Raw genomic sequence first — 20,181 nt, forward strand, 5'->3', positions numbered from 1 at the left:
AGCTATCAACTACTCCCGTTGAAGTTAGAAAGCTATTGCGGCAATTAAATGCCAATAAAAGTTGCGGCCCCGATGGCATTCATCCAAGGATTTTGAATCATTGTAGTAACTCACTAGCCTCGCCCTTGTGTGCTCTGTTTAATACTTCATTTAATAGTGGTGTACTTCCCGACGACTGGAAAACAGCAAATGTTATTCCACTTTACAAGAAAGGAGCTAAAGACAAAGTAGAAAACTACAGACCTAAGAAAACTACAGACCACTTCGCCAAGGTTGGCGTAGTGGTGAGAGCGCTCGCCTTCCACCAATGTGTCCCGGGTTCGATTCCCGGACCCGGCGTCATAAGCGGATTGAGTTTATTGGTTCTCTACTCTGCTCCGAGAGGTTTTTCTCCGGGTACTCCGGTTTTCCCCTCTCCTCAATAAACCATCATCATTTGAATTTATTTAATTTAGAGTTCATTTTGATTGACACACGACCCCACAAGCTGTTCAGCTTTGAACATTATCGTGTCTAAATAAAGGCATTATTAGAAAAACATAGGCCATCTTCATCTGTCCTATTACACACAATTCTCGTAGGAAAAATCTGCTATGTTCATTAGTCCTTGTTATACTAACTTCAATGAAAAGAAGGGTTAGGGTAAGGTCGCAAGGACATTCTATCGGACATTCTACATGTTACATTTTAACACAATCAAACGGACATTCTATCGGACATTCAAGGACATTCTATCGGACATTCTACATGTTACATTTTAACACAATCAAACGGCACAGTGTCCTTGCCTTTGAAGTAAAGGCTATGGGTTGCTCTTTTAAAGTTTGTCGTTGTTTAACAAAACCTGATCCTTAATCATATTGAATTTAGTTAAATCTTTCATCTGAGCATTTGTTTTCGTGAACCGGAATTGTCAGGAAGGCTGAAAGCTGGCTGGAAGGACATTTATTCAACGAAAACGACTCTCTTACAGAGAAAACAGTGGGCTTTCTGATAGAGAACGGTCGAGGAAATATCGCTAAAGGGAGGGGGGCTGTAGGAAATAACGAGGACGGGATACTTCTGTTGGACATAAAGAGTTTTGAACAACAGTCAAAAGTGCGCCAATTTTAAACACGCTCTAAAATCCCAACTTTTAATTCTATATGAAAAGGACGATAGCGTTTCTCTAATTTAACTACTTTTAACCCCTAAACGGTACTTTGATTGCTAATGATATTATCTTATCATTCTGAAAGTCTTTCATAAAACTGAGCGGGACCCCACCATTTTTATCTCTCCCTTAGCAAAACGCCCCTCCTTTACGCGCGAAAAGTTCAAACTTTTCTTAAGTTCGTCCCGAGCTAGTTTTGGAATTTGTTACCCAAATCGTTTCGCAATGACTGACCTCACAACCAAAAGCCTTGTGATCACTTTGTTTGTTTTTTTTTTTTATAGAAATATGTACTTCCAAGTTAAGAACAGATTACACGCATCCATAATCCGCTCAAAGCCGCGCTTTTCGTCCACAACTCTGATGTAAGTCTATATTTTCTGTAGCGACGTGAACTTGGCGCGAACCCACTTCTGGTTTTTAAGTGAATTTACTTCACTCCAAGAGAGATCAGGCTTGCTAAGAGCGTTTTTTTTCTTAAATTGAAAGACCATCAGCAGTATAAAATTGTTATTTGCATGACAACAGGCCACCACCACTAGCGAACTGCTGTCATGCGATTACGACACGGTACAGTGAGTTGTTGGTGGAGCTCTTGCTCACAAATTTTCCATCGAGTTGTTGACTTTGCGTACTTCTACAAGAACGACATCTCATAGTTTTTTGTCCCTAAGAAGCCATTTAACGACAGCTTCCAACCCACAATCTTCGAATAAGGTAATTCTAATTTAAAAAATAAGGTTTCTCGTTTAGTCAACAGATGACGCATCAAAGTTTCCACTGAACTGCAATTTCCAAGACTGAAAGACGATAGGTTGCGACACTCCATTATTTCAAATTGATCGATATGCTTCGAAAAATTGATTGTCGTATAAATCTCGTCGAATGTTGTGGAGGTTCAGTTTGCTTGTTTGTTTTCAAGGTAGTAATGAGACATAACACTGTTTCGTGGTTCATTTTAAGCTCAAAAATTGTGTTAAGTGGCTAAGAGATGGATGTTGGTTCTGCTTATTGAATCACTTTCAGTTTCAAAACATGCATCGTTTGTTGTCTAACTTAATTCCCGCACCAAACTCAGGTTTTACATTCAAGAGTGCAAGGCTTAGTTCTTCAGATTCTCACTAGTACTAAAGTTTTTAAAAGCACAGCCCGCTATTTCAACACAATACCTGAGAACTGATTCAAGTTTAAAGCTGAGTTACTCGGTTGTTTCAAACGACTGATTTCACATGCAATTGTCCAAGGTGTCTGGCAAAACTCTGCGACGACGATAAAAAGAACTTGTATTTTACTGAGCAATAGCTGTACTTTCTATAGGCTCAGAAACTGCAATTTATTGCTGTTTTCATATTAGCTTTTTGTTTTACTGGTACAATAGAAGATGGTTTTTGGCCAAATTTTCAGTTGCGGAATCTCTAAAAAAAATTGCACATCGTCAGGCAATCTGGTAGAGGATTTTTACCAATGAGATGAGTAATCTTTCTCGACAAGAAGATTATACCTCGACATTTCCATTTTTACAAGCATTTTCGTATCATTGTTGTCTTACTGTTGCTGGAGGATTTTGAAGGATTTTTAACTACAAGTTGATAAGTAAATCGTGTTAAGAGCGAAATTAGTGTTGACTTGGACAAAACAGCTAAGGAAATGAATGTAAATTTGTGAAATTGAGTGCGGGGTAGTTATGCAAAAAAAAAAAAAAAAAAAACTAAACAAAACAAAAACTCGCAGAGTACACAACAGCTAACGCCATGCACCCACTTTCAAATATTCAGTATTTAATTTTGAACGAAGAATGGTCAGTCACTGCTGCGTTTTAATTTTTGTTACGACTGGTTGCACATAAGTTGTCAATAGAAGCTCAAGTGCAAAATGTCACTGACGGCAAAGAAAATCTCAAGTTTGTATGTTGGTGAGAATGAGCAGTAAACCTATCTGAAGAGTGAAGACCTTATATGTCCACGTAGTTAGATTATTTAAGTCGCCGGTTTTGATTCGCTTTTATTTTATGCGACAGGGTACGGTGATTTTGTTGGAGCCGTGGCTAACAATTATCCCATTTTTCCGGTTGACTTTGCATGCTTTGTTTGTAAAAGGAAAGGGGTTATTTTGCCACAGCTTCTACCCTACAATCTTCAATTAAGGTTTGTTTTTAGTTCTATGCCGAGTAAACAATTTTGATGCAATTTCGTAGTTTCATGTGACTGATTTCACATCCAGTTGTCCATGGCATGTCAAGCAAAACCTTGTGGGGTCCACAAAATGAACTTTGTTTGCGATGACGTTCTTACACCAAATGATTAAATTTGTATAATATGACAGATCTCAAGGAGTTGATGATAACAGTGACGGCGAAGAGAATTTTAATTTTATTGTAACGTTGATGAGTAAAAAAAAAATCGTTATCTCTTTAGCAAAAAAATCGAAACCAGGGCACTGACATGTATGTATTGTACAAGTCTTGAATATCTGTGAATCAAACAGCCATCTTCCGTGAAAAAAAAACAACTTTGAGTGCGTTCTTCCCTTAGTTTGTTGGCTGATAACATCCCCGTGCATTTGAGAAACGTTGTTTTTTAACTGAGGGTCAGAGTTTCACAGCATCAAAGTCGTCGTTAACATTTTACTGCAATATCCTACTTCCGATCAAATTATGAAAACATGGCTTTGTCTTAAATGACTGGATGTGCAATATAAAGTATCCCAATAGATAATTCAATCTCTGAATAAAAGGCAATTTGAAAATGTCACTACAGTGCATCTACGGCAATATGAAGATTAATGCCGGAACGAATGTGTAGCGTTTTATACCGAGTACATGTAAATGTAATGATCTAAGAACTCTACTGAAAATACCATTTCAATTAAAATGCCTTATAATTGCTAAATATATAAACCAATACAAATATATAACCAATAAATTTTCTGTAAGAGTACCATGGTCTTTAAAATAAATAAAATTGAGATTATTTAATCAGTTGCCAATCCATACCGTTCTTTAGATTACCAAGATTTAAAAAGGCATGGTTTATCGCCTCAGAGACTGCCACTAAAACAAAATGGAGCTACAACCATTTCGAGAAGAGCAGTTAAACTATTTCAAATTTGCCTCCATTGCTCTCAATGAGTTCCCAAAAGCCTTACGTCAGACGTTCAAGTCCATGTGGGACAACAGCTTGACACATCTTCCCGGTCATCAACTGTGGGATGACTCCACTGCGGTTAGAAACTTATTTCTTACTTCAGAGGGTGGCCCTGGCAAAACCAAAGTTCCCACAAATGTCTCCTGTGAAGAATGGGATTGTACCGCTCTGTTCCAGGCCACCATCTACGCCAAGTCCTTTGCTTTGCCCGACAGTGGAGGTCATCACAAGACACTTGGTGAGCTGTTTGTGAAACCTCGAAAACTGGCTCATGGAGTGTTCCATGCATCGATGACCAGCCCGAGTGGAAACAATGCTGAAACGGTTGCACTCGCGATTGATCAGCTTCGACTTTTAAGAAATTCGCTTTGTCACTCACACACTTCTGAAATTGTTAAAGCCACCTTTGACCAGTACGTGCAGCACGCTAAAGACGCATTTAAAGCTCTTGGTGTCAAAACGGACCTTATTGATGGCATAAGTGGTTTAACAGAGTCAGAATTTCCCACAAATGAGGTTCGTAAACTAGAAGAACGTATCAAAGAGGAATATCGAGCTTATGTAAGTTTCCTTCAACAACAGCAGCATCAACTGGAGGGCATCAGCTCAGGTGTGAATGCCATGGCCTTGAAAATGGAAGCTATGGCAACTAAAGACGACATGCTGAAGATGGTGGCAGGTAAATAAACTTTAAAACCATGTCAGTTCTATTAAAACATAAAACTGTGTTCATGTCCAGAAGAAAGTTGTAAAGTAGGCACAAGGTTTAACTGTTAATGTATATCCCTGTGGCTTTTTAAACTAAGGCTCGTCAGGGTTCTAACCTTTATTAGAGAATGCTGGGAACTTCATAACAATTATAACTGCCTTGCTTGATGTGTGCGGAGCTCTAAAAGGGAAAAATCGTGAACGGCTTCTTATTTTTTTTTACCATAATTGCCTGATAATTAACCACTATCTCCCCAGGGAACGATTGATTTTCATAAGGTTTTATTTAGGGGCGGGGATGTAGCCTGATCAGCAACAGTTATTAACTGAATAAAAGAGAGTTTCTCTCAAGTGTTTTTTCCTTAGTTGCGTGAAAATTTATTTACGTTTGACTAATTCGTTATTTATGAAATATTCCTCAAAATGATATTATGTTCTCAAGCCACTCAAAGGGGGAACATCACTAAAGGGTTTGAAATAAATATGAATATCCCTAAGTACATAGCACAGTAAGAGGTCTTTGATCATTATTTTTGTTCGAAATTTACACGGAGAATGTGACATCCATTAACCTAACTAAGAATACTTCCTCACTGTCTATAGATGTTGTTGACCGAGAAAGGAAACGGAAAGAAAACGCTTGTTCACCAAGAAGCCTCTGGACGAACGAAATTTCAACTGTAGTTTCACATCTCAAGTCAGGTGATTATGTATTAGCTCTTGAGTCCGCAAAGCGTGCCTTGGACAACATAAGAAAGTTGTTTGGCGAGGAAAACTCAGACACAGCCCAAAGTTACTATATTTTGGGGGTCACACAGTATTTCTTAGATGATTATGCATCAGCGCTTGAGTCTGCAAAGCGTGCCCTGGATATTAGGCGAAAGTTGTTCGGCGAAGAACACTCAGATACAGCTCAAAGTTACCTTTCCTTGGGGGTCACCCAACAGTCCATAGGTGATTATACATCAGCTCTTGAGTCCAAACAGCGAGCCCTTGGCATCATAAGAAAGCTTCGTGGCGAGGAACACTCAGAAACAGCACAAAGTTACGATTCTCTGGGAGCCACACAACACTCCTTAGGTGATAATACATCAGCCCTTCAGTCTAAACAGCGAGCCCTTGACAACCGAAGAAAGCTGTTTGGCGAGGAACACTCAGACACAGCCAGAAGTTATGATTCTCTGGGGGCCACACAACAGTCCATAGGTGATCATGCATCAGCTCTTGAGTCTGCAAAGCGTGCCCTTGACATCAGAACAAAGTTGTTTGGCGAGGAACACTCAGACACAGCCCAAAGTTACTATTCTCTGGGGGCCGCACAACATTCCTTAGGTGATCATAAATCAGCCCTTCAGTCTAAACAGCGAGCCCTTGACATCAGAAGAAAGCTACTAGGCGAGGAACACTCAGACACAGCTCAAAGTTACGATTCTCTTGGGGCCACACAACATTCCCTAGGTGATTACATATCAGCCCTTCAGTCTAAACAGCGAGCCCTTGCCATTAGGAGAGAGCTGTTCGGCGAGGAACACTCATACACAGCCAGAAGTTACGATTCTGTGGGGGCCACACAACAGTCCATATGTGATCATACATCCGCTCTTGAGTCTTTTCAGCTTGCCCTTGACATCAGAAGAAAGTTATTCGGTGAAGAGTATTCAGACACAGCTCAAAGTTACCATTCTCTGGGGGCTACACAACATTGCTTGGGTGATGTTGTATCAGCTCTTCAGTCCTTCCAGTGTGCCCTAGATATCACACGAAAACTGTTTGGCGAGGAACACCCAAACACAGCCCAAAGTTACGATTCTCTGGGGTCCACACAACATTCCCTGGGTGATTATACACAAGCCCTTCAGTCTAAACAGCGAGCCCTTGACAACAGGAGAAAGTTGTTTGGCGAGGAACACTCAGACACAGCCCAAAGTTACGATTCTCTGGCGGTCACACAACATTCCTTAGGTGATCATACATCAGCCCTTCAGTCTAAACAGCGAGCCCTTGACATCAGAAGAAAGCTACTAGGCGAGGAACACTCACACACAGCCCAAAGTTACGATTCTCTTGGGGCCACACAACATTCCTTAGGTGATCATACATCAGCTCATCAGTCTAAGCAGCGAGTCCTTGACGTTAGAAGGAAGTTGTTTAGCGAGGAACACTTAGACACAGCTCAATGTCACCATTTCCTGGGCGTAACGGAACATTCCTTGGGTGATCATTCATTAGCCCTTCAGTCTAAACAGCGAGCCCTGGATATCAGACGGAAGTTGCTTGGCGAGGAACACTCAGACACAGCCAAAAGTTACGGAGCCTTGGGAGTCACACAACACGCCCTAGGTGATCATACATCAGCCCTTCAGTCTAAACAGCGAGCCCTTAACCTTAGAAGAAAGCTGTTTGGCGAGGAACACCCAGACACAGCTCAAAGTTACCATTCCTTGGGCGTAACGGAACATTCCTTAGGTGATCATTCATCAGCCCTTCAGTCTAAACAGCGAGCCCTGGACATCAGACGGAAGTTACTTGGCGAGGAACACTCAGACACAGCTCAAAGTTGCCAATCCTTGGGGGTTACACAGCATTCCTTAGGCGATTTTGCATCAGCTCAGAAATCTGAACAACGTGCCCTAGACATTAGACACAAGTTGTTCGGCGGGGAACACTGATACACGGGTCAAAGTTAGCATTCTCTGAGCGTCACAAAACGTTCCTTATCGATTCCTTAGGTGATTATATATCAGCTTGATAGTCTAAACAGCGTGCTCATGAAATCAGAAGCAAGTCGTTCGGCAAGGAACACTCGTACACAGCTCAAAGAAACGCTTCAATGGCGAAGACATTGGGAAAACTAGGAAAGTTGAGTGTAGCTCTTTAGTCTAAACAGCGTGCCCGTGACATTTAAAAGAAGTTATGAACTGGATAATAGACTTCCGCATCTAAGCATAAATATAAGGGGCTAATTATTGACAGTAAAAATAGGATGCAAGTTTTAGAGGGCCGTGGGTCAAGGGAGGAACGAGCGAGGAGAGTGGAGCTCTTTGCAGTCTTTTGTACTGCCATGGACACGTTTTTTTTCTTGGACAATTTTTAGGCCGGCTAATTGTACTAAATGAGTATTTGTATATACAGTTTTTGAAGCAAGAAATCGTGAGCAATCTATACAAGTTCACTTAGGGATAACTGATCATGTTTACTTCGCTGCAACTCAGACTCATTTGATGATTTCTCATAATGTCTAGACAATGCTTTTGAATATTGGCGAGGCTTTTTGTGCAGCGTTTACTCATGAGTGCGTTGTCAAAGTGTTCAAATTGACGGTAATGGATTATTCTGGCTAAATGCACCTACACAACTCATTTAGAAAAATTTCTTTCAGCAGAGCGTAAGGTGATGTATTTGTTCCATTACTAGTTAGAGACAACAAATGCAGAGAAAATCCCCTGTTTATCTGAAAAACCGTTGTAGGGTTTTTTTAGAGTGTGAAAATTATACCATTGAATATTTCTTTTTGTCAAAACAAAATGAAGGCAGAGAGAAACCATCAGTCACTTTTCTCAGGTATTTTTTTAACATTAAAAAATATGCATTGAAGATGACATCGAAAGACTTTTTTCCATCTATTCCAATCTAAGTAAAATAAAATTTGAGAAAATAGGACATATATTGTCCTTTATTTCGTACGGTATAGAAAAAAAAAGGCTAATTAGTTCATTGTTATTGAATTTAAACACGGGTTTTCCAGTTTTCGATCAATTTCTGGAAGAGGAGTGTACTTTTGCAGTATGTAAATAAAATTAGTTTTAGTTTAACTGTCTATTTTTTTTTTCATTCCGAGTGAATTTAAAAAAGATGATTGTTTTGATGTAGAAATTTACGTGAAGTATATTGGAAGGTTCTAAACGAAATTTAGAAGCCTTATAAACTAATCTGGGGGTATCAGGATGGTGAGTGGGAGAAGGTGCTAGAGCATCTCTTAAGACTAAGTACGATTAAAACTCTTTCACTCCTAAGATCTCCTTGGAAATTCTCCTTTCTTTCTCCCATATGATTCACATGATGTTAGTTCAAAGAATTGGTTTTGAGTCAATTATTATTAAAAACTGGATCATTGGATAATGCAATTCAAGACTTTTTATTGGCTTAGCCATTATGGTATATGAGCCAATATACCATAATCTAATATCTGTACATTGTAACATCCGGTTTCTTCTTACAAAATAAAGTCGAGAAGTTCGTCTAATATCTTGGGGGCGTTTTTTTTAATAAAACAATCATTCCACTCGCGCTTGTTGGATACGAGATGATTATAGCCAACGAGGCGCTACGCGCCTCGTTGGCTTTCTATCATCTCATATCCAACGCGCACTCGTGGAATAATTGTTAATTATTAAAAACTAGATCATTGGATAATGCAATTCAAGACTTTTTATTGGCTTAGCCATTATGGTATATCAGCCAATATACCATAATCTACAAATATGGCAAGCGTACGTGTCAGATTAAAATTAAAAGGGAGCTAAAAATGGAATAAAATTTAATTTAATTTAACGTTTTTAATAAAACAATTATTCCACTCGCGCTTGTTGGATATGAGATGATTATAGCCAACTCGGCGCTACGCACCTCGTTGGCTATCTATCATCTCATATCCAACGCGCGCTCGTGGAATAATTGTTAATTATAACATAACTAAAGCAAAGCGCGCGCTCTGATTGGTTAATTCAGCATCTACTATTTGCCCATGGGTGTATGCTGCTGACGTGAGCAAATGCTAAGACTATTTTTCCGCGCGCGCTTGTTTTTTCTGATCACGTAAGATTTGTTAAATAAAAGGGAACTCTTGTTACAATGTATCAATGTTATGTTATAAAACAAATGGTAAACACCACAGCGTAAGCTATTGAGTTATGGATGCACGCGGGAGGTTGCTAAGCACTCAAGAAGATAGAGTCGCTCTCGGCTATCGCCTCGCGCGACTCTTACGCTTCTTTCGCGTGCATCCATAACTCAATAGTGTACGCTGTGTTGTTTACCATTTGTTAATTAGTTCCTCAATCCATATTCTTTATTCTTCTTACTTGTCTGTTTGATTTTGTACTGACATTTTAAGGAGAAGTCCTGTCTTGGTCGCTCATGGGAGTAAAGGGTTTAACTTATCTATGACCCGGAATGACATTATCTGTTTGGGTTCCTGTTTCTTTTTTGAATTCTGGATAAGTGTTTACCTGCTTTAGACTCTTGGAGAACTGTGAGAGGTACTCATAGTGACAACAGAAGTGTGGAAACAGAAAATTGTAAAAAAGGCAGTGACTAAAGGTTACGCAGTTTGAGGAAATAGTGCAATTTACAAGGCAAGATTTAAAAGCAAAAAGAATAAAACAAGCGATCTGTGCAGGAAGATAACCTAGCTTACTACCATGCATAACATTTGCAGTTGTCTTCTTTTCTTGTGTTTTGACGCATCATATTTTTTCACAGTTCAAGTTCAACAAAAGTTCTGTCGGGAATAAATTTTTCCTGCCGTTTTCTTTTCAAGAAACAGAACATGACAAGAAGGGAGCAATATGTTTTAAATGTTTATCAATGTCACATTACAGTACAATCTGTCACCTCCGAAAAAAAATTTATAAGAGAAAACTGTTCAATGATACTATATCTTAGATTCCTACTGATATTCTCATCATTTAACTGTTGGATTTTGTCTCGATATTGTATGGAGAAATTCTGTCCTGATCAGTTATGGGGGTTAAAGGGTTAAAAGAGGCCTGTCTCCAAGATTTGTGTGCAATTCTCTATGGGGCGAATTTCGTATAGGAACTATTCTCAGCAATTCGCTAATTTCTGTAGATCAACCTCAGTGAAAAAAACCAGCACTGAGCGCATTCCTCCCTTAGGAGGTCATTTAGGTCTATTAAAAGGGGCAAAACCGTAGAAAAAATCATTCAAAACCGAAAACCGCAACTGAAAAACCAATAACTTTTCACATCCCAGGTATCAAATCCCTAATGGATTCAATACAGTGGTGACGAGTGGAGCATACTTGGGTATTACTCGAAACTTCTGCTGTTTTGCATAGTTTCGGTTGCGATGTTACGGAAAGTTCGATGTAGTTTGAATCTCGTTGAATGTCTTTGAGCTTTAGTTTGTTTGTCTGACTGTTTTTTCTTTTTATCTTAAGGGAATAAGGAGGCTTAATACCCTTTCATTGCTCATCACTCTTAAGCTCAAAATTGAATTGAAATGTCTTGGGAATGAGTGTTGCCTTTGCTGATTGAATCACTTTCACTTTTACACCTTACAAATACTCTGTTTAGGTCAGTTAATTCCGCCAAATTCAGGTGTTAAATTCAAAACTACAAAGCTTGGTTTTCAGATTCTCGATGGTTTTGAAGTTTTCACAAGCATGGCCCGTTTTATTAGCACGATACCTAGTGACTGACTTAATTTCAACGAAGAATAACTAGCGTCGATGCTATTTGCATTATTAGTCTCTCGCGGAGAGGCGACAAAACGCAGAGCCCATACTCCATGGAGTACCTAAATGGAGTACAGTGGAACCCCGCTCTACGGACACCCGCTTAATACGGACAGTTTCGTTTGTCCCGACAAAAAACTCATATATTTTCTCTAAAATTAACCCGCTTTATACGGACACCAGATAATACGGACAACGGACACTTTTTTGTGTCCCTAGTCACAAACTCTCATATATTGTCAACCCCGCTTTACGGACACTGGTTATCTGAACACTGTCTATTGTACACCCAGACTCCAGCCTCTTGATCTTGGAATAATTCAAACATTCAAGCTAAAATACATGAAACCCTGACTGATGCTGACACATGTCGTTAGCAAAACTGAGGTGTCCAAGTCTGTGGATTTACTCCAAGCCATTAGGTGGATTTCCCAAGCCTGGGAAAACGCGTCAGAATCAACTATTAAGAAATGCTTTATAAAGGCTGGTTTTCTTTCGGAAGACGAATCTCTAGTTTCATCCTGAGGAACACCAAGAATCTGATCCATTCCAGGAACTAGAAGATAGTGACTTGGTGCAGATGAACTCATTGTTACGCGATGCAAGTTGCGTATCTGGCACAGATGTACCTTCCGGAGGTGAAGCCTTAAAAGCAGATTCTACTCTGCCAACGTGCGCCGAGATGACCGCTAACTGGGAGGAGGAATTTTTCTCCAGTCTATCCGCATCCACTTCTGAGAATCTACCAGACGACGAAAGTGATGAGGATATTATTGAGGTCAATGCCGCGTCAAAGGAGCCTAGAGTCAAATCACTGAAAGAAGCTATGGTAATACTGGAGGACGTGACTGAATATCTTACCGGTGAAAACCTATCAGAAACGGCGAATGACCTTTCAAAGGTTCTGTCTAATATTCAGTCCACTTGGCTGAGTCGCAAACTAAAAGCGTCAGTACAAAGTAAAGTCACAGACATTTTCAAATGAATCCACAGTCATGCCTGTTTGAATAACAATACATGTCCTTTTTTTTTTGTACAAAACTTAAACGATTTTACTCGGAGATTATGATAAATGATCGTGAGGTTTCTTTAGGATGAACTTGTTACTGTTACAATTAAGAAATTAAACGTTTTCTCGAAAAATTGTTTGCTTTGGTCTTTATACATAAATAAAACACGTGTCCCTGACGTTTTCTCTGAGAGCCCGCTTAATGCGGACACTATGGCATGTCCCCTTCCGGGTTCCACTGTACTCCTAAAACTCAATGTATTGGTCAGAAAAATATTTTATAAACATGGTAAGTCGTTTAGTTGTACATATTTTAATGTATTTTGAGCTTGCCAGTTCTCTGATTCTTAAGCGATCTTTTGCAAAATTATTTTCCGAAAGATTCTTAATGTTTTTTTCTGCCGGACTTTGAACGGTTCCGTCAAATTTTAGTACGTACTGCTAACTGTGGTTTTAGTCCTATTTCGGATAGCGCCGTGACGTAATCGTAACGTAGTCCCCGATCTTGACGTGACGTTGCAAGGGATTTTCATGTGTTCTACAGAACTCATAATTTCTGCTGTGAGTTTGCTGTGAACGTTTTTACGATTGAGTAGAAGCATTTTCGAGGTGAAGTAACTCTTCGAGAAATTGGTGTAGATGATAGGCAGAAATCAATTTTTCAGTGTTTTGAAAAACTCAACAGAACTTGTCGTTAAATTATATTCTGTACACAGGAGAAGCGTTACAGCCATCTTTACTACCTTGGTGCTACTGATTCTGAGTTTTCTTGACATCTTGTTCTTCTTCATACCATCTCCAATTGATCCAGTCTTTAACAGGTAACCTACTTAGATGATCACTAATTGATTTGATTGCAATAGAATAATTGAATGGAACGCGGGTTTTATGGATTTTTATCCCACATATAGTGATCAAATGGAAAAGCAAAATCAGTAAGCAGTCTAACGTATTTCACTTCCAAGTACCACTTATTGGCCGTTTTTTTTTTTTTTTTTTTTTTTTTTTTTTTTTTTTTCATATCTTATGTAGTTCTAATATTGAAGTAACCTTGAGCCACACCCAGGTTGATAACCTCTTTCTTAGATGCTTCCTTCAAGATTTCTGGCAAGTTTCTCTGTCTCAGCCCTTAAACTCTCATGAGTGACCAAGACAGAATTTCTCCTTACAATATCAATACTATACCAAGCAGACAACTGATGAGAATGAAGAAAAATATCAATTAGGGGATTTTAGGTTGATTAAATACAAAATTCTCCAAACTAACATCATATGAACTGTATGGCAGACAGTAAGGAGAATCAGTAAGGAGATCTTGGAAGTGAAAGGGTTAGCCTTGGCAATTCTTTGTTTGCCACAGTTCCACCAAGCTCACCTTACAATTGGTGTGCCTGCGTTTGCAAGGAGCGTGTTCTGATTGTTATTGGAGTTGCAATTGTCATCAGATGGTAAGATCAAAGTGTGCATGGTTCCCCTCCTAAGAGTTAGATCAAGGCGGCATTAATTTTCTCTTCTTTCAGATTTTGTTTTCTCATCAATGTTTTTTTGTATCAAGTAGCACTTTTGAAAAGAAGACTCCAAAGTTTGAGGGAGCACTGGAAGTTAACAGTATTTTAACAAATACAGAAAGGCTGTTTGAGGGAAAAGTGCTTAGACCTGAATCTTTGGCTGTTGATAGCAAAGGTAAATATGATGTACTTATTGACTGAGTTGGTGGGCAGGGCTGTAAAAGTATTTAAAGAAACTGAGCTCAGAAGTCTGTTTGTGGTGAAGTATTTTAGTTACCAAGATCACAAACATTTCTAACAACACCTTTAAATCAATGTACAATTTAGTAATACATGTATACTGTGCTTTGCCTACATGCCTATATATTTTTATTAAAAACTAGATCATTGGATAATGCAATTCAAGGCTTGTTATTGGCTTAGCCATTGTGGTATATCAGCCAATATACCATAATCTACAAATATGGTAAGCCTATGTGTCACCTTAAAATTAAGAGGGAACCAAAAATTTAATAAAATTTAATAATTTAATTCAACATTTTTAATAAAACAATTATTCCACTCGCGCTTGTTGGATATGAGATGATTATAGCCAACTCAGCGCTACGCGCTTCATTGGCTATCTATCATCTCATATCCAATGCGCGCTCGTGGAATAATTAACAACTATTCACCGAAGTGGAGGTGGTTAGTGGTGGATATTTACCGAGCTGCGAAGTGGAGAGGTAAATATCCACCGCTAACCACTGACACCGAGGAGAATAGTTGTTTTTAATTAGTATAAACTAAAACAGTGAGATAATATACACCACCAGAAATTGATTTTAATTCATACATTCCAGCAATGATTCCAACATTTTCACAGGCAGAAGTGAACAAGTGAGGTTATGCAAGATTAATTTGCATTTGTAAACAAAACCTTTCTCATTGGTTTTTATCAATAAACTCCAGGTAAAAAACACTTACACCATCACCTTTAAACACGGCCAAACCAAATTTAGTCGCTTCCTTTGTGTTTTCATGGACTGCTTCGTCGTTAATTTGAGTGATTTCTTCGCTTGTCACGGATGCAAACTGGGACGCCATTTTTTCCCAAGTTGCTTGGAGGTAAATAGCAAAGGATATTCGGAGTTTGACTAACCAATCAGAGTGTGCCTTCAATGCTATCTGCTGTTTTAGTATATACTAATTGTTAATACAATGAATATATGAAGTTCATATATTTTGAACTGCGGTATTAAATACGTATGATGCACAATCCTTCGCAGAAGATAGTACTATTTATGCAATAGCCAAAATCAGACCTGAAAAAAATCAGGCCTGTATGCAATTCGAACCACTGACCTCTGTGATACTAGTGCAGCGCTCTACCAATTGAACTAACAAGCCAACTGGGGGCAGGTCGTTAAGTTGATTTGTAATTAACCTGTGATGATAAATCAGATACAATGAATATATGAAGTTCATATATTTTGAACTGCGGTATTAAATATGTATGATGCATGATCCTTTGCAGAGGATAGCGCTATTTATGCAATAGCGAAAATCAGACCTGAAAAAAATCAGGCCTGTACGGGATTCGAACCACTGACCTCTGCGATACTAGTGCAGCGCTCTACCAATTCAGTTAACAAGCCAACTGGGAGCAGGCCATTCAGTTGATTCGTAATAAACCCGTGATGATAAATCACGGGTTTATTACGAGTATCACTAGTATCACAGAGGTCAGTGGTTCGAATCCCGTACAGGCCTGATTTTTTTCAGGTCTGATTTTCGCTATTGCATAAATAGTGCTATCTTCTGCCAAGGATCGTGCATCATATGTACTAATTGTTAAGTATACCATTATTAGCCCTTTGAAATAAGAGTGACCAGCATCCAATTTCTCCTTACAATATCACCTCTGAATCACGCAAGAATAAAGGAAATATCACCCACGTAAGAAGCCCTTGATTATTAAAAAAATTCTCCCTGCCATCATCTTAGAAAATGTATGGGTAAATAGTATTGAGAATATGCACACTGGTGTTAGGATGTGAATAGTTAAGGAAAATGATAATCCTTAATCTTAGATTGAGACCCTAGACAAATGACGTTTTCATGACAGACATTACTAGTTTGATATAAAATGATGATGCAGCTGACCCTTACAGAGATACAGTGATTTCCTTTATATCTAAAGAAATCAGAGCATAATTTGCTAAAACTGAAGAGATTACAAAGAACTACTGCCTTTTTTTTTTTTTTTTTTTTTTTAAATTAAGGTAATCAGTACACTGGTTTAGCTGATGGCAGAATTGTTAAACTAGAAGGAGATGAAGTGAAGGAAATTTATTGAACTGGAAAGCAGGTGGTAGAATGTGGTGAGTATCACAGTGACTTGTGCATGATCTCTCCAGCTCTCATCAGCAGTCACACATTTAGCGATTCCTTAGAAATGAAAAGAGAGATTTCAAGTGTGGCAAAGCCATGAACACAAGCATTTAAGGTGTGAGTACTTACTGGGGTTTACAGGAACACTTTGCCCAAAAATATTTTAAAAACTTATAGGCCTATGGGTGGGCATTTTTGACATTCTGTAATGATCATTATATACAATTTCTGTCATCAAAAATGGGACTTTGTGCAATTTTTCATGATGATTGATTCTCACCATCTATCCTAGAGTAAGCAATTTGGCTGACATTTTTAATCTGGAGATTTTTATCCAGGGAGGTGGTAAAAAATGAGACCGTGTGTGTGAGGTTGATGCTGAATATGTGGCGCCAACATAGTGCTAATGCAGTACCCATGTAATGCCAATATAGTGCCAATGTAGTACCAATGTATGTATTAAGTGTCAATAGTCCATTTCTGCTGCAGGGACTCTAGAATTTGAGCCCACATGTGGTCATCCATTGGGGATGCGCTTTGACAAAAATGGAACCAACCTCATTGTTTTCTGATGCCTTTTTTGGTTTGCTTGAAGCGAACCCTGAGACCAAAGCAGTGAGGACACTTTTACCTCCAACACCAGGATTTAATGGCAAGCCATTCCGATTTGTGAATCATCTGGACATAGATGAGGATGGTACAATCTACTTCACACATTCAAGCACTAAGTGGCAAAGACATCAAGCTCCTTATTCATTTTTTGAAGGAGATAAAACTGGAAGACTTATGGCATACCACCCTAAGACAGGGAAAATGGAACTTCTAATGGATGGTCTTTACTTTGCTAATGGTGTCCAGATTTCGGCAGAGGGGGACCATTTGCTAGTTATGGAATATGCCGCATCAAGGATGATGAAGTATGTCTATGAAGAGTTCTGTTCTCTATTACATCTCTTCCTTAGAGCATACGCTATGATTGGTCAGTTTAGCATGCAATATTTCACTGTACGGCCTGCTTAATTCAAATGAATGATCTTGTCCTAAAACTTTGTGATGATTCCTTGGCTGGTTGTTGTAGCCAGGAAGGATCCAGGGACAATGAGACTGTTTAGCAGTCTTCTTGATCCTTTTCAAATAAACATCAAAGCTTTGTTTTGCACATTCTGTTCCCTTGTCTAATTGACCTCTTACGCTCAACATAATTACATTCTGAGGATATTTCAGGTGTTCATGGTTTTCTGGTTTTCTCATGGTTTTTCATTCCACTAATTTACTCTTGTTTTTCACGTTGCCATGTTCCCACCAATAACGTACCTCCATTTTCTGCCTTTAAAAGCACACACAACCCACAATTCCTCTATTCGCTCCGACGAAGGGCTAACGCTCTAAAACGTCAGCTTTTGTAGTCGTTACGGTGGCTAATTTACCATTTCAACTTTGTTGATATATCCAAATTACATGGTTTTCTGAGTTTGACAGTGAGTTTGCAGTAAATCTACAGGTCTAACCCAGCATTTACCAGTAATGACAAATTGTGATAGGTATTACATTAAAGGGGAGCATAAAGGAAAATCAGAAGTGTTTGTTGACAACTTCCCTGGATATCCGGACAACATTCGCCCAGGCAAGTAGCTCTGGAGGCTACTGGGTTGGTATGTCAATGGTTTTTACAGATTTTGATGACCTATTGATGTTTGCGTACCCCAGAGCCATGAACTTCTTAGCTAAGGTAAGAATTACCAGTGTGCCTTTAATTACCAGCTCATAGTCCTATATCAGAAATGTCTCCCATAAATTACATTTGCCTATGGACTGCTTAATCTGTCCAAGTTTTTCCTTAAAGAGCACAAGCCCTTGCTCTGATATTTATGTCATTTCATTGCACCTGTCCAGTAAATTAAAGGCGTCTTCTGCAGCTGTATTTTTCTCAGGTCATAAGCAATAAGAAAATTCTCAGGTTACTACACAGAATTTTCTAGCTGAATTTCAATGACCTGAGCTGTAACCAAGCTATTTTTCATGCAGACATGGATACTTTTCTCCTTTCCTCATTTCTAAATTAAAATCCTGATTCTTTTACTCAAGTTATGCTGAATGAGAGCAAAAATTCTTCACATGATACCCAAGCCAGACAAAAAGCCAGGTAGAATCAGAAGAACACTTCCCACTTCAGTATGCATATTCTCAATACTGTTCTCCATACATTTCCTAAGGTGCTGATAAAGAGAATTTGTTTAATGAGCAAGAGCTTCTTTAGTTAGTGATTTAGGAGAAATTAGATGGTTGTCACTCTTGGGATTCCAATCTAGTTAATTTCTTTGTGGAAACCAATTATGGCTCATAACTGAAGTGTTTTGGCCACATGAATTGTGTTGATTTTCAATTAAAATTGATGTTACAGGTGTTTTACCTTCCATGGTTAGTAGACTTTGCAGGCCCAAATCATGGTCTCACGCTGGAATTAGATAGAAATGGTGGTATAACCAGAAGCTTCCACGATCCAACTGGCAGAGTTGTGCCTGGTCATATCAGTGGGGTACATGATGATGGTGGCGTGCCATACCTGGGTAGCCATCAGTCTCCTTTCCTTGGCAAGCTGGAGTTGAAAGATTGATGAACAATGGCATCACTAAAATCTCCAAGTAAAATATTTACCGTTATTGGAGCTCTACCTGAGTAGCTACCAGTCTCCTTTCCTTGGCAAGCCCGATTTGAAAGATTGATGAACTGAGAGGTCTTACAAAAATCTCCAAGTGAATTATGGACCCTTATTGGAGCTCTACCTGAGTAGCTACCAGTCTCCTTTCCTTGGCAGACTGATGAATGATGGCAACACAAAATTGTCTAGCTTATTAGATGTTTTGTTGTGTAGTGTCACTGAGTATTTTTACAAGTTGTGCCAAATAAGTTAAGTTCTTTGATCTTCTTCTTACAAAAAGGTGAAGAAAAACATTGGAAATGACGCTTGGCATGAAGGAGGAAGAAATTCATGATGTTAAGGTTTTCAGAAACGAAAGTAGATCTTTTTTCCCTATCATGCTATTTATCGTGAAGGGTGAAATGGGAATACTGATTACCATGATTCGTTATTTGTTATATTTAATACCCGGTAGTCGTGAATCGTGCGAAGGTCCTCCCTTTAGGGCCCCCCAAATAAGGCCGTAGAGAAAACGATTGGTTTTCTAAAGCTGAAGGTCCTGAAGATGATTTAAAAACAAAGTACCAAAGTTGAATAAATCTCATGCATCATTTTTGTTTTCTCTGGTCCGGGATGAAAAACGATTGGTTTCTTAAACCTGAAGATTAATTAAAAACAAAGTAGAAGTTGAATAAATCTTATGCACCATTTTTGTTTTCTATGGTCCGGATTGAAACCGTACCAGGGGCGGATCCAGGATTTAGTCAAGGGTTTAGGTCTTCAGAAATATGATTTCCAGCGTTCTAAGGAAAATTTAGGGAGCTCGACCGAACCACCCGACCCTCTCCTAGACCCGCTGTTCTTTTAATTAGAAATCACGTGAGCCACACCCCTGTGCCCAGTTTTCAACGGAACACTTGATGTTGGAAATAGAGCGGATAACATCTTTATTCTTGTTCGAATGTTTTCTTTTCAGCTGGAAGCTGTTTAAAATTTCATGAACGTCTCCAACTGGAGTTTCCAGTCTTTCATTCCCGTTGAATTTCCGTGGTTGAGTAAAATGTTTTATTTTTGCCTGTTTACTTCGTTCTTAGATCGTAATGTGCCCTACAACACAAAGCCCCTTCATATATGATGAAAGTGTGTGATATATATCATAAGAGGATTTAAT

At 38.9% G+C, this 20,181-nt stretch overlaps 1 protein-coding gene and 1 pseudogene across 2 annotated transcripts; both read left to right on the forward strand.

Annotated features, from left to right (window-relative positions):
* Window positions 1-1,559: 1,559 nt before the first annotated feature.
* Window positions 1,560-8,816, forward strand: LOC111341494 (uncharacterized). Its single transcript, XM_022948478.2, has 3 exons — window positions 1,560-1,870; window positions 4,156-4,975; window positions 5,608-8,816. Exons 2-3 carry the CDS (start codon window positions 4,213-4,215, stop codon window positions 7,671-7,673), a joined length of 2,829 nt encoding a protein of 942 aa, XP_022804213.2. The 5' UTR covers window positions 1,560-1,870; window positions 4,156-4,212; the 3' UTR covers window positions 7,674-8,816.
* Window positions 8,817-11,548: 2,732 nt separating this feature from the next.
* Window positions 11,549-20,092, forward strand: LOC111341519 (adipocyte plasma membrane-associated protein-like; annotated as a pseudogene). Its single transcript, XR_015988648.1, has 8 exons — window positions 11,549-11,602; window positions 12,036-12,430; window positions 13,208-13,312; window positions 14,050-14,174; window positions 16,264-16,362; window positions 16,862-17,289; window positions 17,914-18,101; window positions 18,774-20,092. The product of XR_015988648.1 is annotated as an adipocyte plasma membrane-associated protein-like (transcript).
* The last annotated feature ends 89 nt before the right edge of the window (window positions 20,093-20,181 follow it).

The sequence above is a fragment of the Stylophora pistillata genome, chromosome 6 (assembly GCF_964205215.1).
Source record: "Stylophora pistillata chromosome 6, jaStyPist1.2, whole genome shotgun sequence".
NCBI lineage: Eukaryota > Metazoa > Cnidaria > Anthozoa > Scleractinia > Pocilloporidae > Stylophora > Stylophora pistillata.

Excerpts from the sequence above, each read along its gene's own strand:
- LOC111341494 (XM_022948478.2), top strand. The coding sequence starts at position 4,213 with ATGGAGCTACAACCATTTCGAGAAGAGCAGTTAAACTATTTCAAATTT. Across the intron at positions 4,976-5,607 it reads CATGCTGAAGATGGTGGCAG|ATGTTGTTGACCGAGAAAGG; the intron begins GTAAATAAACTT and ends CACTGTCTATAG.